At 34.8% G+C, this 24,872-nt stretch overlaps 1 protein-coding gene across 1 annotated transcript in view; it reads left to right on the top strand.

Annotated features, from left to right (window-relative positions):
* LOC146138119 (forkhead box protein K1-like) overlaps window positions 1–24,872 on the top strand; it is a 63,923-nt gene that overhangs the window by 22,985 nt on the left and 16,066 nt on the right. Inside the window, exons 3-7 of the mRNA XM_083394279.1 lie at window positions 6,742–6,950; window positions 10,119–10,224; window positions 11,434–11,508; window positions 15,715–15,816; window positions 17,650–17,852. Coding sequence (XP_083250405.1) covers window positions 6,742–6,950; window positions 10,119–10,224; window positions 11,434–11,508; window positions 15,715–15,816; window positions 17,650–17,852 — 695 coding nt within the window. The remainder of the gene's footprint in view (window positions 1–6,741; window positions 6,951–10,118; window positions 10,225–11,433; window positions 11,509–15,714; window positions 15,817–17,649; window positions 17,853–24,872) is intronic.

The raw sequence follows: 24,872 nt of genomic DNA, 5'->3' as shown, positions 1-24,872 counted from the left end.
TTAAAAACAAAGAAACCTCGTAATTTTTATATTAAACAATGGCAAGAAAGCATCACTAATCTATTTTCCAGTTTTATGTAACTTAAAATGTATTCTTAAAGCCCCCAAAGCCCTAATTTACCCCATTTTTAGAGTTGTCATTTGATTTATCACATGTATTCAATAAAATACATTTTATCGAATTATTTAAAACCTGTTTATGATCGCCTGTGATCTTCAACAGCCTGTAGCAAGCTTGCACGTTGCTGAGGATTGTCATTTAACATAGCAGCATATTCAGTGATTAATATTTTTAACAAACACATGGTCAGCATGATCATGGAACTTGTCCGTAATCGCAGATTTGTTTTAAGACAAACAACGGCTCCATCAAAGCTGGTTATGGCACCTTAGAATTGGCATGCCAGGGATCAGTTTGGCTCCTTTGCTATCATGGGCGCCCGCACGGGGGGGCAAGGGGGGGCACTTCCCCCCCCCTGGAATTTCAAAATGCGATTATTAGTATTATTTATAAGTCTAATATGTATTACTTATGAAGTTTAAAAATATTATACATTATCCATTGCCCCCGGTGGCGTATCCAGGGAGGCGGGAGTTCTTACCCCCTTTTTGTTTGTAAGTAAGTGATATTATCGGTTTTTGTTCGTTGTCATCGTAACAAACTGTTCGAAGCGGCGTGCTTTTTAAGTAATTTAGTCATGCGTCTTAATTTTTAAGCGAAACCAAAATCGAGCGCAAAACGCCGTTTTTCGTCTTTTGTTTGGTCGACTGTAAACGCTGAAAGTTTTTCTCTTTCGTTATTTGTTTAGGTTGACTGATTAGCAAGTGTGTATTCGACAATTGACAACGCTAATTCAAACCTTTTTTTTTGTCTCTAAAAAACGTCGAGTTATACGCAGTATGTTCCTCGCTATTCGGTTTCTGCGCTAATATCCGATGTTGGTGTAAAATCGACATTTGTTTAACTGAAGCAGATTCTTAAAAGGAGGTGGTGACTGTCGTGCGCGTTTTAAAGTCTCCATTTTTAAGTAATGATGGTTAACGCAAAATTATGCTCTTTAAGAATACTCTATGACTGGGCTATCTTGCATGCTGAAGGGAATTTGGGCAGTGTTGAGAGGACTCTTAGTCCACCTCAATAACAAGGAAATTAAACGTGTGTTGTCCGTCAATACCAATGGAAGAACTTTGGATTTCCACGTCTACATACCTCGCATTGCATCTGGACAGGACACACACTCACATTCCGACCCTGGCAGGCATCTAGCCCGCTGAGCTTCGCCCCAGAGGAGCCACAATACCAAAGGCTACTATCCTCGAGATGCCCTTTTGTACCAGCTGCACTCAATTCACTGCAGAAATGTGAAGGCTCTGGTGTAGGTGAATGGATGGCCACCAAATGGAACGAGGAGCAAGATTACCCCTCTCCACCACTATTGCCCCACCACCTCCAATAAGCCTTGGGGTTTTGGCCTGTCTATTCGAGCCTAAACTCGCCTTAACAGGCTGAGAACAGGGGTCGGGTGTGCCAGGTCTTCCATGAATAAATGGGGCTTCTGTGACTGTGGTTTGGAGGAACAGACTGCAGATCACATAGTCTCACGGTGTCGATATATCGCCAACCAAGTGGGACAAATGGTCTGACACTCTCGGACGATGAGACTGTCCGCTGGCATCTCGACTTCTGCCCGGACATTTGAACTGGAATAATAAGATAGTCCATACGAAAGAAGAAGACGATCAAGCAGGTGCAACACACAGTACAAGGTGGATGGGACAAGTTTTCTATGGCCAAAAATGTTTATGTGGTCTGAACAGATGGGTAATGATGCTATTTTTCTAGACAAACTTGTCACATTTTCCTTGTCTAGCAATCACCCACAAATGACCAAGGACACAAAGGCAGCAATTGCCCGACAACTTCTTGCAACTGCAAAACCTCAAGACTTTCACCAAGGCATTTAAGTTTTGCATCATAAAATCAAAAGTTATACCACTTTAGAGGATTTGATTGGCACAGATTGCAGGTTTATTTTACGCTACTCAATCAGATATGTGATTGGCCGACGCATTCTCCCGATTTATGGTGCTCATAATGGTTACAACGATTTAAAGTCTTCATGTAGGCCTTCTGTTAAAGTTGTGAATGATGCCGCAGAAAGAGGGGTTAAAAGTAAACACAGATTGTGCTGCTATATTAACCGACAATCCACAGTAACAAACAACTTGCTACAAGCTGTTGAAGATCACAGGCGATCATACCCAGATTTTCTAAAAAAAAACTCTGCTAAAAAATAAAAAAAGCTGTTCATTGATGTTCCTTTTGACATTTTTTAACTATGACATTGGTATACTTTTGCTATATTCCTTCTTTATTCACTGTTAATTAAAATACTTTTCTTTTCATAATATACAATTTGTTAAAATATATTTTATTGTACATATGTGATAAATTAAATGACAGCTCCAAAAATGGTGTAAAGTGGGGATTTGGGGGCTTTAAGAATACATTTTAAGTTACATAAAACTGGAAAATAGATTAGTGATGCTTTCTTGCCATTGTTTAATATAAAAATTACAAGGTTTCTGTGTTTTTTAAGAAAAACGTACAGTGTCGTGTTAGGGGAAGTCCCAGATTTTAGCAATTTTAGTGTGATAACTTTGGGGTGTCTGCGGAGCCCCTAAATGTTGTCCAATTGTTTTAAAACTTACGAAACTCATTTTTATGTGACACATAATGGGAAATCAAGCAGGAAGCATAAATTTTCAAAAAAAGTTAAATCTGAACAACCCTAATGTGAAGCTAATCTTTTGGTGGTTCCGCCAATATCACATGGACGTTTGCCATAAGATGTAACAAAAAAATGCCACTCGATGGCAAAGATTGATGAACATTTTGCCATTTTTGTATTGTGAAGCAGAACCATCGCTAAAATAGATGATTTTTTTTCACAGAAGCAAGGGATACGATAATTGAAATTATTTGGTTAATAAATGCATGCACTGTGCTTGTTGAATAATGTTCCAAATGATCTGATATTGCAGCCAAACTTTTTTATGTTAAAGCTCCTTTTTTGTAATATATTACAATAGAGTGAAAGGTTGCCTGAGTGATGTCCCAATGGAACCACTGCACCGCATCTTGGACAATAAATTAGTAGATATCAGCAAATTTAAGTAATACTATGACTTCATCACTAGCTAAATTGTGTTTAATTTGTTTCAAGTAACTTGATTGTCAATTTATAATTAGGTGAACGGTCTTCAAAGCAAGAAAGGTCACTGATTTAATAAAGTCATCCAGGCTTTTCAGCTCAGTTAACCTATCAGTATGAGCCCATTGCTTGTACCTTATTATAAAACACTGGTGTCTTTGACTGTTTATAACATTCAATAATATATTATATTTAAACTAAACAATTTTTTGTGGCAAAAAGTGCAACCTTAATATCATGTGTTATTAAACTTTTCAGTGCACACCCCATTTTGATAATGTAATTATGTCAGCATCTATATCACATTCAAGTTGTTTATTATTTCACAATTTAAATTGTATAAAAGTGAGTTGTACTTTGGTAGGTGTAAATTCATTGCCATTCCAGAAAACAAGATTTTACATAGAACAACAAATTTGGAAGTGTGCATGGCAAGAAATGCGTGATTTTTCAAAATTATACAGTAAAATGGCAAAAAAATAGTAAAACACTGCAGTTATCAAGTATAACAATTGTTTTGTTGATGTAACAATTGTTAAAAACACAATTACAGATACACTTTAATTTATTTCATTTGTAATATTTTGCGTTTTTGTTCAAATTTTACACACACTTTTTATAAGAAAATATTGAGAACCATGGATCGATTTAGCATGGTAGATTTTTCATATCTTAGTGAATATGTGGACAAAATTTCTGGGCAAATTTTTACTGGGTTCATGGATAACCCAGATATTAAAAGGACCCCACTTTTTGCTTTCTTTTCATTTAGACTTGTGTTTGACATTAAATACCTTTAACATTTTTGCACTGCAACATTTCTAGTTTGTGCACTGCAACATTTTCTTCTTTAAAATAGAATCTTGTCACGGTATCTAAATTTTGAAATATTTTAGCCGAAAGTTGTAAACATTCAACTTTGGATGTCTATATCCAGGATTGCCATCGACATGAACCCAAAAATAAGGACAACTGAAAAATTATATTAGCATTGAAAAATTATATTAGCGTTTTTGGACATACATTACGTTTATACGAGCCATGTCATATCACATTTCATATTTTTTGCCAGAAACAATCTGCTCCAGCAATTTATCAAGGTTTATGGGTTGTTTTTCAGTCTACTCCTGTTAATGTTGCTTGAAGAACGCTGTTTTACAAATCCGACACATAGCACGATCGACCAGGTGAAATTTGTCGATCAAACAGTCAATCGCGATTGAAGTGTTGGCCACTCCTGCTTATAGCTTTAATGATTTAATCAAAGAGTCGACTGCATTTCACCAATGCCAACCACTTAAAAAAAAAAAAAATGCTGCCTTCGATGCACCCTGTTCTGCTGTAGCCTAAACAGCAGTAACCTTGTACTGCTGTTTACTGCTATAATGTCGTCAGCTGCTGTATCCTGCTACAGCAGCCAACACTTCTGTACCACTGCCCTACCTATATCACCACTTTGAAGTAAAATCCTGAGACTTGTCCGCCACAGGAGTACCTTTTCCTTTATGATGTCATAAAATCTTGGTGCAAAAGCATAATTTTAGAATATTATTCTACACCGGTTACCAGAGAAAATGATCGAAGTTCTGTAGTTGTTGAAAATAAGACAAAATAAGGACGCAAGTCGGAAATAAGGACATTTAAGTTTTCTAAGACCTGGCCCTTCAAAATAAGGACAAATCTTAGAAATAAGGACGGTATGGCAACCCTGTCTATATCCTATGATATTTTAGAGTGACAATGTGAACGAGGTTGTTTTTTCAAAATTTGGTAAGGACCTGCACTGTAAAATAATTTGGGTTGTTACCTAGGGATGTTCAAAGTAGAATATCGAATCCTTGGATTCGAATCCAGATGAGATTCAAATCCAATTCTGCCGTTTATTTGGTAATTGGAACCGATATAATTTAATGTTTTACCGCCGATTGTCGCGCCTAATTGTACAAACGCGTGTGGTAAGTTGGCCTGTCGCTGCGGCGACCAATTCATAGTGATTACTTTAAACGTAACCAGGTAGTGAAGCGTCAGTGTTTTTTCGGGTGACCAATTACTTCGCGTCTCGTGATAACGTTCGTCTAATATTTAGGGGTCAATCAAGCATTATTGGGCGAGCGACTAACGTGTAATTTCAGGTGGGGAGTTCCCAATTTCCCTAAATGCGTTAAGTTGCAAACATAACATTACGTTGTAAGAGGTGCTGGATGTCGGCTAAATGCGCTATAGGGTTATTTAAGGTCAACTTAACGCCAATTTTCAGCGAGGTTATACAGTAATGCATAGCGTAATTGTCAAGTATTCGTTACGTCAATAGTAACTTATTCTTTGCAGTACATTATTTGACTGCATAACAGATCATTTTAGTCAAAAAAAGAAGCACAAAAACCCAACAATGCTTTAAAAACAGGAACGAATTGCTAAAGAGTTCTGTGTTCGGTGTTGCATTGTACTCACTATTGGCAAAAATATAAGTTTTGGCAACAACCTGGACAGTGGACATATTACAGTTTGCACAACTGCTTTAAATGACAGTTGTTAAGAATGTTAAACATATGGGAGATTTTTTTATTATAATGTACACATGTTAGCAAAAAATCCCTTCCCCAAACAAAATCGAGGTTGAATAATTTAATAAAATTATACTAAGATTCGATATTCTGGATTCGTTATTCTAGATTCGAAACCTATTATTCTAGAATACCTTGGTATTCTACTTTGAACATCCCTATTGTTACCTAATTTAATTTAGCAGTAACTATGGTCAAAACTAAAAAAAATTGTACCCCCTCGGCAGACCCCCCTTTGGGTGTCCTTACCCCTTCCCTTTCATTAGTGATATTATCGTTTTTTGTTTGTTTTTATCAGGGTTTTACTCACCGTCCTAAGCAAGAATGTTTTTAATGTAATTAGGTCATGCTAATGTCCCTCGCTGTTCGCGCTAATATCTGATGTTGGTGTAACAACAGCAATTTTTTGAACTGAAGCAGAAAAACCTGATTAGCAAGTGTGTATTGTACAATTGATTGCTCAAGTCCAGCCTTCTAGTTGCTATGAATGTGTTTTGTATTAGGCAAATTTATTCAACCCAAAGGTGCTATGTATAGTATGTCAATATGGCATGTTATGCTGTGTGACTCATTATTCCGGCAATCAAATGCTGTTATTTTAAGCAATATGCGGGATATTGTTATGACTATTGACTATGTATCACATATTATTTTAAATAGAAACTTTCTGCTAAATTCTTTTTTTCTGCGCTTTGCTCATTTAAACTGGTCTTGAGCTGCTTGTTTGCACATGAGTTTGTCATAAACAGCTATTTTATGTAACAGAGTCGAGCAAAAAAATCACACATGTGTACCGGAAGGTTGTACTTTCCCGCGAAACACAACATTTAACTTTAGGGATGAGACCAAAACAACTGAAGAGTTTGGGCCAAAACTTAACCAAAGACTAACAAGATTCTCTTAGCTTGGATTTTCCTTCCATTTTTTTAGTGTAAGTTTTAAAGCTGTGCATTGTTTTTTAGGACAGAATTATTCCAGGCAATGTCATTGGATTGAGGGACAGCGTTTTATCAACAGCAGCTAACGTTATTCACAAAAGAAAATCGGTATCACCAGAGGTTTCCTTATCAGATGACAAATTGGCATCAAGTCGTCCAGTGACAAGTCACATATCTTTATTTGAATCGAGAGGTTTTCTTAGTGCGCCTCCTTCTCCAACCGCTACAATTAGGTGATGTAAAAAAGTTATTTAGGAAATTTAGATAATGTATTTTCAACTTTGATTTTCTAAACTGTAATTTTGAAACAGATTAAAATTACACTCCTTGCCAATAAGTTTCTTTAACTTTGCGCAGTAACTGCCTGTCTTTACCCAACTGCTACAATTAGCTAATGTTGAAAAAGAATATAATAAAGTAAGAAGTAGTTTTAAATTGCCCAGTTGATAAAGTATAATTTTGCAAACAAAAAACACGCTCTTCCCCAATAAGGTTGATTTGCATAAATCTAAGTCTTTGCAATAGGGCCGTCAAGTTGAAGTACCATATCGACAACAACTTTAAAGTAAGCGCACTTTTTTATGCTTTAAACAAACATTTTATGTGTTTTTTATGTAGTCTCTATGTACAAAAGGTATAAAAAAGTACAAACAGTTAAAGTAAACTATAAAATCTCTTTAAAGGGCTTAGTGCATCATATTTCCTTCCTTTTTGTTCTACGTTCAATTCATCAATTTTGTTTGCTGAGCAGTTTGTCGCCTTCTCTTTAAACTTGAGTTGAATTACACAATTGTGAACAACATTATCTAGAATACCATGTTTCTCAAGATTACTTATTTTATGTCTTGACTTCTTTAAAACTTCATTTCCTCAACAAAAACTCCGAATCAGCTATTAGTATTTTTATTGAAATTATTATTAGCTTGTCAAAACAAGCCACGCTTTTACAAAATGATAGTCACAACTCATTATGTGTATTTAAAACCATCACGTTTTGGCCCAATTTGGTTTGCTCAGCACTTTGGTGCCTTGGAAATTAAGTGACAGGTGGCTGATAGTACCTTTGTGCCTTCTCTTCTATTTTTTATTTGCATAAATATACAATCTCCAGGGGGAAATTAAGTGACAGGTGGCGGATGTTGAATTGGATAGGGTGATCTGAAGGATACTTATCAATCACATCATAGCCCTCCACTTTGTGCAGAAAATGTCTTTCCAGTTTTTATTTTTTGCCAAATACCTGCAGACTCCTAATATCGACCTTCGATTGGAACTGCGGCCCCACCGCTAGTATGCATTAATTTTACTTTTAAATCCCTCGTTAAACTGCAGCTTGTTAAGTTCTATTTGCCAATTTTTTAGAAACTTTAAACATCCACCTTGAAACAAGGTTGCCTGCATAAGAATGAAAATTGACAAAACAGCTTTCTAACTCAGCTTTCAGTTCATGAAGAGTCATAATGTAATTAAACTACAGCCGGTTGGTTCTTTTAAAGATTAAGAAAATAGACATAGTTACTTTTTTTGAAGCTATTCCCCAAAACAAAAAGTTTTTGTTTAAAGCTGTAATGTTACCATGCATCTTGCACAACTTCTGCTTTCGTTTACGTAGCAAGTTCAAGTCGTTCAGGTGCGTGTTAATATCAATCAGAAATCCCAAACTTGAAAGTTAAAGTGGACCACGTAAATGTGAGACATTCTTATATTTCTTCAAGCAAAGCATACACTCTGTGTAACACACGACTATGCCATTCAAAGTTGCAGAAGTAGGTTAGGTCTCTGAATTCAGCTTACGTCCTTAATAAAATTGCTTGAATTTATCATAATTTAGTCCAGGAAATAAAATTAAATATACTGCGCTTATGCTACATCCATTACTGCTTTCAGTTTAAGAGATTTTGCACACAGTGCCACTTGTCAAATTATGCAGTGCAGTTTTTTGATTTTTAGTGAAATTTCAGAGTCTTTTATTTGTTTTTTGCAGTAGGGAATTTACATTGTTTTTTGTCTGAACATTGCTGGTGCACCATCTGTCAAAAGCAGTATGTTTAAAAAATCAAGTATCATGTTTGTTATTGCGTTTTCAAGGCTTTGCAAATATCTTGTCCTTTAGTAATATTCTTCAAAAAAAAAACGCAACAATCGGCGGTAAAACATTAAATTATTTCGGTTCCAATTACACGAAATAAACAGCAAAATTGGATTTGAATCCCACCTGGATTCGAATCCAAGGATTCGATACTCTACTTTAAACATCCCGAAGTACAACAAACCTTCCCAAGAATAATTTCACACTTATTTTACGACTTTTGTTCCCTAAAGTAAGGTCCCTAAGGGGAACACCAAATAGGACACATGAATAGGTAACAGCAGCATCCGACATAACATTTATCAAATATAAGTGTTACATATGTTTCTGTGCCACTACTGGTAGTATGACATTTAAATACTAAAAAGAAGCTCTTTAGCAACTTCTCAATTATTTTATCCAATGTTTTGCTACCTAAACCGACATATATTTTATTCCAATGGTTTCGACTACCCGTTTAAAAACTTATGTTTATTAGTAGGAAAATGCTCCATACTGAGAAAGATAACAACTGAGTTATGCGCTATCACTCTCTCGCTTTTCATATTTTGCCTATGCAAATGTAATTATTGGTCTTTACTTTACACAGATTTTCTTTTTTTCACAGTAAGTCACCAAAGGGGGTAAACTTCTAAATCCCTAGAACTGCATCTATATAGTACTCAGCGCCATGTCTGAGTTGTACAGTTTATACCTTTTCTATAAAACTCTATGGACCAAAAATTGGTTTGAAGCATACCAAACCAAACCATCCAAAAATTAATTTGAGGCCCATATAATTTCGGCAAAAGCAAAATATGTCTAAAAAATTATTTCTGCCCAAACAATGAACACCTATATGCCCTATTTAGATTTAAAAAAATACATTTTAGAATGATTTTATGGTATGTCAACCCCCAAATCAGTTAGGGGCTGAACGGTAGATAAACTATGACAAAAAAATAAATAAAGGTATACACAATTAAAAATTACCCAAAAAGTGTGCATGGAATTTTTTACCACTAATGGAAAAGTTTTTAAAGTCACCATTTTGGTAAGTTGGGTTTTGTGATTATTCTGTGGCCTAAATAAAATGAGCATATTGCTGAAAGGCGTGTACTTTTATGTCGCTACATACTAAATTTTGGATTTTAATCTTCCTAGATTTAAATCCATAAAATTTTATATTTAATCTGGTTTAATTCTTTATAATCCTATTTCTTGTTTATGTTTTAGTAAGGCCATGATTTTTGTAACATTGTAGGCTTTTATAACCATTCGGTTTTGTCAAGTAGACTTATTTTTTGCTTTAACTTTTAACTTTGATATGCAGTGCGGTAAATTCATGTCCTTCGAGTCCTAACAGAAGACATTTACAGCACCACCATGAACAAGTAACTCAAAATCTTAATGCAGCTGCCTCTGCCATTGCTGCCTCAGTAAGTATATAACTGTTCTAGTCAAGACTGAGGAACCTGGGTAACAGATTGTATAAAATCTAAGCCAATCAAAACGCAGCACAAAAACCTCATACAAATTTGAAACCATACACATATGTGTGTTAACAACTGAGATCTAGCCCTTCTGAAGCTACTTTTGACCAACGATTACGGTTTACATATTATTAGTACACCGAAAGCCATTGCAGACTCACCGAATCTGTCGATCAATGATGCAAGCAGAGCAGACTAGAAAAACAACTAGCCTGCAGTGAGGTTCGAACTCACTACATGTTGAAATAGTGTTCAAGTTTAAACAGTTAGCTAGCAAAAGTCATATTTAATGGCTGAACCTTTTCTGTGATATATATTAGTAGAAGCATAATGGGCAAGTACAGCAGTGCAGAACCTCATTGTCCTTTACCTAGGGGCAGTGCACATCTATTTTGAAACAAAAGTTATGATCGCTGTGCTTTAAAAAACAAAGGTATTCTTTAAGGATGTAGGGTTATTATAATACAATTCAACTACCTTAACATTTGTAAATTGTGTGTATATGGTTTTAATTGCCTTTGTCTAGTGCAGTGGTTCTCAACCTTTAATGCTTCGTGGCCCCCTTTGATGGGCTCTTAACTCTTGTAGCCCCCCTGGTCATAAAAATGCCTAGCATTGTACTTAACGTGTTACTGTTTTCCCTTGTTTCACTTCTCGTTTTACAATGGAATGCTTGTTTTGCAACTTAACGCCCTTTAAGACAATATCTGTACCTGGCATTACACATCAGTTGCTCGCCCAACTGCATTTGACGGACACCTAATGATTAGGCGAAGGTTATCAGCCAGTAATTAGTCGCCGGAAAAAACGCTAACGCCGTATATATGGCTGCATTTAAAGCTGCAGCACAGTGATGGTTTCGCCACAGTGATGATAGTCTGCGTTAATCTAAATTTTCTGCGATAAAATGAATAAATTATATCATTTTCAATTACCCTATAAACGGAAGACCTTTTGTAATACCATGACCTAGGTTGAGAGGTATGCCCAGGGGGGCCACGGGCCACGGCTGAGAAACCCTGGTCTAGTGGATGATTACCTTGCCAGACTATCTGATTTATAAAAAACTGACATATCCCCAAATATTGTAAATGTATATGATATGTCATTTGCACTTAGGTTAGGTTAATTTTGAATGCATTTATTATTTTCAAGGTTTCAGAAGACAATAGTGGATCTGAAGGGATTGATTCCAAGCCACCCTTTTCCTATGCGCAACTTATTATCCAGGTGATTTTATTAACTGACGTGATTTGCATTATTTTGAATCATGAAGTCTTTCATTCATTTTTAGCGTAAAATAACTTATTATTTGTTGTTAAACAGGGTTTTAAACTTAGATACATGATACATATACGAGTAATTTTATTAAAAATACTTATTATTCAATTAAATCTTCATATTTCTGCATTTCTAAAATGTTTTAACAATAGCTCATCCAATCACAGTGTAAAAATCAAGTAATGCTAGCAACCCTAAAATCTAAAATAAATAATGACAATAACACTGGTCAACAAATTTCAACTTCTTTTTCTAAACGAGAATGTGAGTATTTCATTTTAGATGTATTTTTCGCACTGATTTCGAATATACCATTAGTTTTTCTGTAGAACATCACATTTTTAAAATATCGTCAGATTTAAATTTTCAGAAAAAAATGCATTGAAAACAACGCACAGCTGTGATACATGGCCCGTCAAAGCGTCTGACATATAACATTTTTATACACATAACTCAAGTCATCAGCATAGAACTTCTATGATGGAATTTTCACTTATACCCCATTCTAAAATACTTGGTGACGGGATTTCATTGCTTAAAATGTTGTTTGTGTTGGTCATTAACTGAACTAAGATTTTCTGGAAAAAGTTAAACTAAGCGTGCAGAAAATGCACCTTGAGTGACATACATAACCCTTCTATATGCTGAGCTAAGCAGATCATCAACACTGAACAGAAAAGAATGCAATTTGCATTTTGTAAAAAGTTAGCACACAGTCACCAAATGCCAGCCAGGCGCGTAATTCCACCTTTTTCAATGTGCATCTTTTGGAATTTTACTAATATTTTGTTCCATCAAGATTTCTTTCGTTTTGCTTAGCTTAGTAGTGAAAACTTTTTGCAGAGAAAAGCTAACCATAGAACTCCACTTTTCTATTTATCGAGCAAGAAAATTTTTGTAACGTAACGTTTGTGATACCAGCCACTTACATTTCTCTTGTAGGCTTATAGTTTCTTAGTAATGCAGTTGGTAGCAGGGCTGTTGTAGCAAAAAAAAAACTGTAGGCTGTCTAAGTTTTATTTTTGTTATGAGTCTTATTACTGCATCAATCGCATATTTTAATCCGGTTTATTTTAATCCTAATATAAGCAGTTCCTGACTTTTTTTTTGAAAAAAAAAATACGCATCTACAGTATAATAAGACTTGAGGAGGAAGTGAAACATGCATTGGGGCATTATGTGGTATAGGCCTCCATGCTAAATCTAACAGCTTAAGTACAATTCTCCACTTTAATGATATCTGAAGCAGGGGCTTATCCAGAAATCCAAAAAGGGGGGGTCCCGAGTTTTCAACTTAGGGAATTCCCGTTTTTCCGCCTGACGTTAATGATGGTTACTGTAACACATTTAAAATTTGTTCCTTTTGTTCTGGACTATTGAGCGATGCATTTAGCTTCAGAAATGTCATTTTAGATCATCTGCTGTATGACTCCCTTTCACCAGAGATATTTTTCTTCAGTGGTTTCTTTGTGCGCTTCACAAGTTTTAGAGTGCATTGTATAAATCTATAGTGTTTGGCTGTTTGCATTGTTTGGATGGAGGCCAGGTAGATCATTTGCATTTTGAGCACAGTTTGCAATCTCATGGTTAGAGACAAGCTTTAGCCTAACCTTAATTGTCTTCAGCACCTTAGGAATCACAAACAGCTGGAATTATATTATTTTTTCCTCTTAAGGCATCATTCAGTTTTACTAGCTGAGGCTTTCAGTTTGTAACCGGCTGCAAAATAGAGACTACCAAGTTGCTACAAACTTGTTAACCACTGACAAGGTTATAAAATAATACTGTACATACAATGGTCGAGTTGAACATTGATTAAATTACTTTAACTGCAGCGGGCCAACCTACTACATGTCCTAGAATACCACCGATAGGGATGTTCAAATTTAAATAAATTTGGAGCTTCGCCAACTCCCCAAGGAAGGGTAGGGCAATTATTTTTAGCTGCGGGCCGCATGAGAAACTTAAAATGTTGTAGCGGGCAGGGTCAAAAATAGAATCTAAAATACAGGCAATATGATGTCCTACTAAAATAAATAGGGTAACGAATTTGTTATTACCTTTAAGTCAAATTTAAAGAATGCCACAAGACGTCGCGCAAAGCGCAAAAAATTGCCACTAGTTTTCTTTGAAAATGCAAACTTTAATTTAGATTTAGAGGGGGACGTAAAGCATTAAGCAAAGACAAAAAAATGTACATTGCTTGATGTATTGGCGTTTATCGGGTTGTGCGCGCAGTGACCCAAAAGTTAAGATTAAAATACAGAAAAAATGGGGAACAAAAATACGTGCAATGTTTTTTCCTCTTTTTAAAGCTTTAAGTTACTGATATCTTACTTGCGGTACAACGGCCATAATTGCAAAGACGATATAAATCGGGGGAAACACACAACATGGCATTAACTAAATTAGGTTGACAAAATGTGAATAGGTATATTTCAGAGTTTAGAAAGTGTTTCATATTTTAAAGACGGAATACAATCGATGCGCAAAAAATATATAAATATTAGGCTAAATTTGTTAAACTTTTGTTGGAGAAAGTGCCACAGTGCAGAGGCTATTTATCTCTAAAGTTGCCAAATAATCGCGTGGAACTTACTAGAAAGACAGAAGTGCAAAATTTCTGTTTTAGTATTTATAACAGGCTAAAAATCGAATTTGGCGAGGTCTGGACTAGATCTTTGAACTTACAATTGTTTTCACTTAGCCTACGTATTTTAAGGGAAATAAGCCACGGGCCGGATAAAACTGTTTGGCGGGCCGTATGTTGCCCAGGTCTGCCCCAAGGTTACCATGCTAATTTTGCTAAAATCAGAGATTTCCCTCAACACGTTACTTCAAGTTTGTGTTGAAAATATGGAAACCTTGTGGTTTTTATATAACTTAAATTGTATTCCTAAAAAAACCCTATAACTTCATGAATGATGTAGACTTGTAGCACAGTTGTTAGCTCAGTAGGTAGAGCAATGGACCCCCATTTGGCTGAGGTCGTGAGGCTGAACCTCATGGCAGGCTATTTTTTTTCAAGCCCACTGGTTCTCAACCTTTTATGCTTCGTGGCCCCCTTCAATAGGCTCTCAACCCTTGTGGCCCCCTGCTTACCTAGCATTTTATTTAACATGTTTTCACTTGTTTTACTACTCCACGTTAATAACAAATAGAGCCGTTAAACATAGTCCAACAACAAATCAGTCATTTTACTTTAAATTAACTTAGTTAGTCAGTGCAAAGCTTGTTCTTATACTACGCCAAGGTTTGTTTTTTGTCAACTCTGTTTTGTACTGAGCCAAGCGAGTGTCATTAGACTCATTACATACGTCAAACTGATTTCTGGATTTCGTTTTATGCTTGCAAGATCAGAAAATTCAACTATATATATTATGACGGCCTCCTTGCGGAGTAGTGGGTACGAATCTTGGATAGACAAGAAAAACTGGAGCCATCACTTTTGATATCAAATGCCAGCTTTATTGCAGTGGTAAAGGCGGAAGATGAGGCCGCAATTGTGTTTTTCACCTTAACGAGCCTCTATAATTCGCCTGTGATTTATAGCACTTGACTTTTTTCGCCTATTCTTGATTTTATTCTAGACATAGTCCGTAGATTGTACTTACTTTGCCATGACAATCTACCGGCTTGCAAAATAAAATAAACTATTCATAATAAAAACCTTTAACTGGCGAGTAGGGATCTGCAAAGTAGAATCAAAATGTATTATGTAATAATAGGTTTCGAATCTGGAGAACAAATCCAGAATATGGAATCCTAATAGTTTTTTTAATAACTATTTAACTTTTATTTTTTTGTGGGACAGCAATTAATCGCTAAACTAATTGCTAACATATGCATATTGTAATCGAAAAAATCAAGTACAAATGATTAGCATTCTTAACAACTGCAACATAAAAAAGTCGTTTAAATTGGAGTGCATAACTATACAATAAATTAGGCAAGAACATAGAACATGATCAAAACACCAGGTTGATGTCACTTATTTTTAAAAACTTATTTTTTGCCCATATAGTGAGTGCAATGCAACACAACGTTGTGTTTACAAAGCCACCACAACAAATACATACTAATATTTGTTCATATTATGCAATTATAATTTTGTTATTTTAGTTATATTGCTAATTTTCATTCTGTTTCTTACAGGCTATTTCATCTGCATTAAATCATCAACTTACCTTGAGTGGCATATATGGCCATATTACTAAAAACTACCCTTATTACAGAACTGCTGATAAAGGTTGGCAGGTGAGAACCAATAAAATGGCTGATTTTAAAGTTATTCTGACAATATTGTTGTTAATATAAAACAACATCAAATTTTTTTAAAACTACTTGCAGAGTCATTTAAGAAGGTAAACTATTATATCTCCTAGTAATAGTTTTATAAGTCTTAAATTTAGAAAGACCGGATTTAAAAAAAAACATTCTTTTATGCATTCATGGCTTGTAATTGTCTATCACATATAGCAAATATGGGGTCACAAATAATACATCAATAATAATATTTTTTTCTAAAGTATCCCTACATTTAATTTTTAAGATGACACAAAATTCATAAAAGTCCTTACTCCTGTTGGTTACCCACAGAATAAATAAACCTTTAAACATTATTGTAATAGTTTTACTTTTTTTTTAAGTTTAAATCTATGTAATCAATGCGGTTAGTAAAATGTCCAATATATTTTTTCGAAAAGACCAAAGTTAAAAATGAACCAGAAGGAGTTGCGGTTGTTGTATATTTTGTCTTGTATATTTTTTGGGGGTGATTTTGCATAGTAACTGAATACCAGGTTAATTATTTGTAATATTATATATATTGCATTTTAGTTTGTTGGTTTTACGGTATATATATTTATTAAGTTTTAATTTCCCTTTACTTGTTTCGGCAAGCAAAAACAGATATGGGCCGCTAATTTTCTTCTTTCACCTATGACTTCACAGATGCCAAGGGGTAGTTAGCCAAGGGATACATTTTCTGTTGTGTGTTTTTTTAGTAAAGACCATGTAACGATCAGTTGTTTTTCTAGAAAGCTTCTTTAATTGGCATACCCTAAAACTTTTCCTTGGCCTGTTTCTGCTAGCAAAAACAGATTTTCACTAAAAATTTTCTGCGTTTTTTTATGACTTTACTGATGCCAATCGAGCAGTTTGCTAACGAATAAATTCAAGTAATGGCAAATCGAGATTATTTAGGCAAAAGTGTAATGTTCAATGGCAACAACAACAACAACAGCAGCAGTGTATCTCGCCAAAAGCCCCTATCCTGTGTTAAACGATGGTTGAAACTTTATTATATGGTCTTTCCTCTTTATGTATTACCGCTCATTAAATTCAATTATGTCGAGTTAATTGTGGAATATATGAAAGGTAAATTTGATAACTAGACTAAGTAAATAATATGTATACACTATGTCAAATTACATAAATGTATGGTTTTTATTTACTCTATGATGCCTTCCTTCCGTCATTTATTAATTTCCATCAAAAGGCCATACCAATTATTACATGTTTACAATTAAATTGTCGCTATATCAATCGTTATGTAAAGCAACCATAGGGGTTTCACAGGGCATTAGGTTTACCAACATTTAGTTGATATGTTTAGTAGGAACAACATGTTGCTAACAGAGAGTTCTAACATTACCAATAAATTTTGCATATATATTTGTGGCAGTAAAATATGTTATTGTAAGACCAATAAGCTGTTTTATGAAAAGGAGACTGTTCTCACAATGAACGTCGCATGCTGGGCTTATCTCCCCAGGAAGCTAAGCGCTATTACCTATATTTTACTAAATTTGGGTCAAAAATGTGAAGTCAGTCAAAAATATAATAATGGTATCATCATCTTTAACTAAACGTGATGATAATGAGTTGATCCTTAACTCTTTTACAAACCTGTAGTATGTAATATAAAAACCTGTTAATATAATATTGTGAGAGATGCATCATTACCTTATATAATTTACATTTGAAACACTTATTTGATTTACTTTAGAACTTCTTTTTGTTGTACAAGGAAACACTAGCCATTCACATAATTCAAACTAATTTAAAATTTAATTATTTTATTTTCAGAATTCTATCCGACATAATCTATCACTGAACAGGTATTTTGTTAAAGTACCACGTTCCCAAGAAGAATCTGGAAAAGGATCTTTTTGGAGAGTTGACCCCGCCTCTGAACGGAAATTAGTAGAACAGGCATGGCGTAAAAGAAGGCAGAGAACTGTACCCTGCTTTTGTACACCATTGACATCGGTTGTTTCCACTATGACTAGGTATTTTAAACCCATTGTTTTTAAAATTTTTGTTATAAAATTTGTTTTTGTATTATACTTCATCTGATACTAAAATACTGTGAGATGTTCAAACCTTGATGACAATGCTAAAGCACAACATAGTTTTAATGGCCCATTTGTCTTTATAGTAGTGACAAGTACATGCTGAAAAGCAGACAACTAAAAGCATTTTTCATGTCTCTTTAAACGTAAGGGTGAGACATGGAAAAAACCAAATGCCAATTTTGAAAATATTTCGTTAGAACACTAATATGAAAATCATATAAATAAACTTGGGTTTACAAACAAGAGACGATGACACTTGTATAAAAGACGCTGCACTCACGTTTTGAATTAAATTAACATGTAATTGAATGTATAATACACTTTTTTATAAAAATGGCCCACCATTTTCGGCACTATGAAATTTTGACCTCTTGTAACCTTTTATGTGCTTAATGTCTGCATTGCGGTTGCATAATCGCCCACAGGTTTGCTTACGAACAACAGGTGTTTTGAAATTAGTTCTTTAATGATATCATTTAGTGACATAACGTCATCCCTGGAATTTTTCATGCCCCACCAAACAAAAATCCTTAAATAATGTGCCTTTTTTTCTATCTTTTGAAATTATTATATATTAAGAAGTACATCCCAGAAGTACAAACAGAGTTCTGAAAGTTTTATTTGCATAGCAAAATATTTTGATATAAACCACATAAGGTAATTGTTCATAGGTAAATTGTTAAGAACAATAATATAGGGATAAGGCAATTTTAATTGTGGTTTACTTCTATGAGTACTGTTGTAGTTCAGAAAGGAAAGTCTTAGCTAAAATGTAAATAGCAAGATAACATTAGAACTTGTTTAAACTTGTTTTATTCAATATTAAATTTTTTTAGATTAACTAAAACTCCTTTCCTTAACACAGACTTGGTCTGAGAGTTGTTGTGACAGTCGATTACAGGATACGAGCATCTTGCAAAATCTAATGCAAGTCTTACTGTGGAAGGCGTGTTGAAGTAAAAGATTAAACACTTAAATAATGAAAGTGACTTACTCAACACTCTAGTTAAATGAAACACACAGTATCACCCCTCTTGCTAACGGAAGTTTAAAATAAAAATTGAAATGACTGGTATTTGGCGACAGTGGAACCTTCTCTCGGGATAACGTCTGTTGACTCATCCAATGCAAGGGAATAGTATGCCGCGACATTTATGTCCTTCAATTATGATTCATCTACTTAAGTCTTCAAATAGTATCAAGCATACCTTTTTTAGCATACTCGCCATCTGTGAATGACTTTTTGTTCCTCACTATTCCTAAAGAACCAGCGAAGCTAGCCGAATTGCAGTCACCTTGCCGGACCCATGCACCTAGTTGTTGCTTATGTGATTGCACTCCGCGTAGCAATTCTGGACACTCTTTTTCCCCCTGTCCCCCGCTGGATATTTTATGCAAACATTGCACGAGGTGAGAATGTACAATACTCATTGTCTTTCTTTCTTTTAGACAAGTCAGTACATCTTCTTATTCTTGACGACTTGTCTTTGCTACCACAAGAGTAATGATTCTGACTGTTATAATAGTCTGATTAAAATAATATGTTCAATAAAATAATCTCTCAATAAACAACTCAATTTACTAAAATACTTTGCTTAAAAGTTTAAGGTTTTAAGTTACCGAAATATGGCTAACAATCTTGCATTAGCGCAATTGTTACAAATCCATCTATTGGTTTTCTTAATTGTTTCGAAGGATTGTTATGTTACGCAAATTACCAAAAAAGTTTCAGCAATATTGATAATTAAAATGCAAATTAAGTTATACCAGCTTAGATCAAATATACCGGAGAGCCAGATCCCTTCCATCAATAGAGCCATATATGGCTTGCAATCCATAGGTTCCCGACCTCTGTTTTAGATCAACCCCTATGTGTATTATGCAAATAAATACAATGGGCTATCCCAGACAAATATGGTGAAAAGCATTTCTTAGCCATGATTGGTGGTTTACATATAGAAAAAGTGTGTCTAAGTGCTTGGGGACCTATCAACTGTCTCCGGCTGGATAGAAACCTTACCTAATTCCGCAATATCCTGTTTTGGAACAGCTTTTGTTAAAGCGAAAAACATATCCAAAACCAGGCATGTGCACCAAGCCACAGCATCATCCCTGTATTATAAATTGCAAGGGGTATATCTCAATGATAATGCCCACATTCTGTTTAAAAATTGGATAGACATAAAAAAAATCATACTGTAGCCAATTCCATTTTTGATACATGATATTTAATTTAGAAAGCACTGTGCCTTGTTTGATTAGATCTTTTGGGAACACAATTTTGCCTTACATTTAAGTTCTCTGAAAGCTTTTGTTCCTTGGGTGCCTTGTTTGATAAGATCTTTTGGGAACACAATTTTGCCTTATATTTAAGTTCTCTGAAAGCTTTTGTTCCTTGGGTATTCGCTCTCAAACCATGGTAACTATAAGAAATGGACATTCGTCCATCAATGCTGGTAACAAAGGGATCGCGTAGATAGACTATCACCAACATCAGCAGCAGCTTTACCCAAAAGGGCGATTAAGCAGGTTGCATTTCAGGGCAGTTCTTAACTCCCTAGCAAATTTTACCAGGCGCAACTCGAGGTTGGTGTTGGAAAAACCAAAAGTTGTTTCCATTTTGGACTGAATTGCCTCCAGCACATAAAACAAAACAAATAATCATTTGTGGCTACATCAAGGAGAATTGCTCCTGTAGAAAGGCCAAATTAGGTTGTTTACTTTCGTGCAAATAGAAAAAGTCTTGATTAACTATTTGAAGTTTTTGGTGAAAAAAATGTTGTTTTTTACATAAAAAATATTTTGTTTTTTGAGGTAATTTTGTTGTTGTATTTTTTTTCTAATTGTATTTACTGACTTTAACATAAATGTTTTGTTCTTTAGTTACCAAAATGCATATATGGTAACAATTGTATTTTGCCCTACATGCCTTGATTTAGTACTAATTTATATCTTATTTACTTTTAGTATGTTCATCTTTTGATTATTAAATTATTCTAAGTTGAGAGATCTTGATGATGTATAGTTTCTTTATTTACAGCCTACATTCGCCTACAACATTTAAATAATGTAGTCAGCAATTAATAAACATGTTTGTGTATGTTTAAATAATAAGAGGAAAAGTTTAACGTCTGCTGTAAAGTTATTTTGAAAATATGTGTAATTTCGGCAACCGATGAAGTCACTAATACATCTTAATTCAACTATAGATGTTAAAAAATTTCCAGAAAGCAAAAACACAAAATCAAATTTTTAAAAGTGATTAGAATGAGGGGATATATTGTTTAATAAGCGAAAATTACCAGTCTAACGATGACATCATCAAAACAATAAATGGCAATACCTTTAAAATTATCTCTTGTAAATTAAAAAAAAATAGTTTTTAAAAATCAAAAAAAATTATGTCGCAAAAAGATGCGAAGTCATCGAAAAACAATGTACAGGTATATACAGAAAAAGAAAAATTGTTAGTAATCTTAATCAATTTTAAAAATGCAAAAACACTCTGAACCATCGCCAACCGGTAATAATTCCTAAATTGGCCAGAACTTGAATATTGGCATTTTTGGCAAAGTAGTTAGTAAAGTTTGTAGTAACATAAACACAGTATAACATAAATATATCAGGTTATTGTCAAAACTTATTATTTTGCCCAAATAGTGTGTACAATGCAGCACAATAAACTTTTCAGCAATTAATTCCAGTTATTAAACATTATTGTTTGTCATTTTTTCTTTACTACAAACATGATTTGTATGGAGTCAAATATTGTGCTGTAAAGTAGGGGTTCCCAACCTGTGGGCCATGGCCCCCTAGGGGGCCATGAGGCTTTTTCAAGGGGGACATAAAAAAATTGAAAAATGATATGTTTTTTAGTTATTATCGCTAAGTCTACTCCACTATAACAAAAAAACTAAATTAAAATTTAATGAAGCTGCAAAAAGAAACGGCAACCCGATTGAGCTTTGAGAAAGATAGTTTGAGCACATTTTGGGCAAAACTTAGCAATTCGTACCCTAAGCTTAATGAAATTGTCATGCCATTGCTGTCGCCTTTCCCATCAACATATCATTGTGAATGTGGGTTTTCAACAAAGTTACTTCTGAAGAAAAAGCAGCGCAGTGTCTTTGATATTTAATATGGCATGCGGCTGGCTCTTTCCACCACTAAACCAGCAATTAAGCCATTGTCAGAGCAAAAACAAGCTTAACCATACATTAACTGAATACGTAATAACTAATTAATGGACTATCATGTTTATTGTGTGTTGTATTTATACCATTCAGGGTTGTTCCTAAGCAAAAATCTACACTCGCCAGGCGGGCGAGCGGCTATCAATCAGCACTCGCCCGGACAAAATAACACTCGCCAAAAATTTTTGCACGACGTCTGCAAATTTCCGTCCTAGCGCTGTAATTTATTGGGTTATCATTAACCTGGCGTATGGTTTCTATACATAGGCATTAGTTTTTAGAAAAGTCTGTACGTTTATTTCCATGCATGGATGAACAAATTAGTGACCCATAAAGCAGTTTACGCAAAAAATAAAGTTTTTAGCCGAAATATTTTTTTACAATCTACAATGAAAAAAAAAGTAGCCACGGCATTCCTGTTTTCCATTTTTTTAAAAATGATCGCGCTCTCTTTTTTTGCATTGTGGTTTTTCTGTGCTTAAAGGACGTTTCACCACAGGTTGCTTCGCGCCACAAACAAAACGCCGCATTTCGCCTAACACTAAGTTACTGGCTTAACCGCAAATAATAACTAAGTAATTGTAAATTTACAACTAAACCATTAATTCGAATAACATGCACCAGAGGTTCTGTGTTGCGCGACGCCCTATAGTGGGTCGTTTCAATTTTCCAAGGGCGTCTGCATTGGTTTCGATTCGTATCTAAACATAATTGCCATAAAAAATATTTTATTAGAGAGTTATTTTTTAAGCTTTGGCTTGGTTGACCGCTATGAACTTAAGAGATCGCAACAACAAACTTCATAGACTAATTGCTAATTATCAGGTGTAGTTAAATAGGCGGTATTTTGAAATACCGTAGTGTTCAGTGGGTTGTTTCGGTCCTTGAAAACACTACTTACAAATAAAATAAGATATTTGCATTCAAACTTATTGTTGCCAAAAGCTACAGCAATTGTTTATAATTTTCTTATGCGAATAATTCAATAAATACAGAAAAGTAAAAGTCTTTATTACGATCATACAACGGGACAAAGAGTCTTTATTACGAGCTTCAAACGTGACTTCGATTAACCTTATTATTTGTGTAGTTTGGAATGTATTTGCGCCTTAGTGTTTAAGGAAATAACTGGCGCTAAGTAATGTTTCGCTTAGTAGTGGTGCTTAACACAAGTTGTCCTACACCAACTAATTAATTTTTTCGTCGAAGGCACTCGCCAGTCGGGCGAGTTGGTGTCAATCAGCACTCGCCCGGAGCAATTTGCACTCGCATTGGCGAGCGGGCGAGTGCTTAAGCCCAACCCTGCCATTTAATCATTCTAACTGCGGGTTACTTTGAAAACCAGTTTTTTAAAATCAAAAAAAATTATGTCGCAAAAAGATGCGAAGTCATCGAAAAACAATGTACAGGTATATACAGAAAAAGAAAAATTGTTAGTAATCTTAATCAATTTTAAAAATGCAAAAACACTCTGAACCATCGCCAACCGGTAATAATTCCTAAATTGGCCAGAACTTGAATATTGGCATTTTTGGCAAAGTAGTTAGTAAAGTTTGTAGTAACATAAACACAGTATAACATAAATATATCAGGTTATTGTCAAAACTTATTATTTTGCCCAAATAGTGTGTACAATGCAGCACAATAAACTTTTCAGCAATTAATTCCAGTTATTAAACATTATTGTTTGTCATTTTTTCTTTACTACAAACATGATTTGTATGGAGTCAAATATTGTGCTGTAAAGTAGGGGTTCCCAACCTGTGGGCCATGGCCCCCTAGGGGGCCATGAGGCTTTTTCAAGGGGGACATAAAAAAATTGAAAAATGATATGTTTTTTAGTTATTATCGCTAAGTCTACTCCACTATAACAAAAAAACTAAATTAAAATTTAATGAAGCTGCAAAAAGAAACGGCAACCCGATTGAGCTTTGAGAAAGATAGTTTGAGCACATTTTGGGCAAAACTTAGCAATTCGTACCCTAAGCTTAATGAAATTGTCATGCCATTGCTGTCGCCTTTCCCATCAACATATCATTGTGAATGTGGGTTTTCAACAAAGTTACTTCTGAAGAAAAAGCAGCGCAGTGTCTTTGATATTTAATATGGCATGCGGCTGGCTCTTTCCACCACTAAACCAGCAATTAAGCCATTGTCAGAGCAAAAACAAGCTTAACCATACATTAACTGAATACGTAATAACTAATTAATGGACTATCATGTTTATTGTGTGTTGTATTTATACCATTCAGGGTTGTTCCTAAGCAAAAATCTACACTCGCCAGGCGGGCGAGCGGCTATCAATCAGCACTCGCCCGGACAAAATAACACTCGCCAAAAATTTTTGCACGACGTCTGCAAATTTCCGTCCTAGCGCTGTAATTTATTGGGTTATCATTAACCTGGCGTATGGTTTCTATACATAGGCATTAGTTTTTAGAAAAGTCTGTACGTTTATTTCCATGCATGGATGAACAAATTAGTGACCCATAAAGCAGTTTACGCAAAAAATAAAGTTTTTAGCCGAAATATTTTTTTACAATCTACAATGAAAAAAAAAGTAGCCACGGCATTCCTGTTTTCCATTTTTTTAAAAATGATCGCGCTCTCTTTTTTTGCATTGTGGTTTTTCTGTGCTTAAAGGACGTTTCACCACAGGTTGCTTCGCGCCACAAACAAAACGCCGCATTTCGCCTAACACTAAGTTACTGGCTTAACCGCAAATAATAACTAAGTAATTGTAAATTTACAACTAAACCAT

The sequence above is a fragment of the Ascidiella aspersa genome, chromosome 7, assembly GCF_963924565.1.
Source record: "Ascidiella aspersa chromosome 7, kaAscAspe10.2, whole genome shotgun sequence".
NCBI lineage: Eukaryota > Metazoa > Chordata > Ascidiacea > Phlebobranchia > Ascidiidae > Ascidiella > Ascidiella aspersa.
The sequence above is the reverse complement of the archived record's forward strand: the minus strand, read 5'-3'. Positions and strand labels throughout refer to the sequence as shown.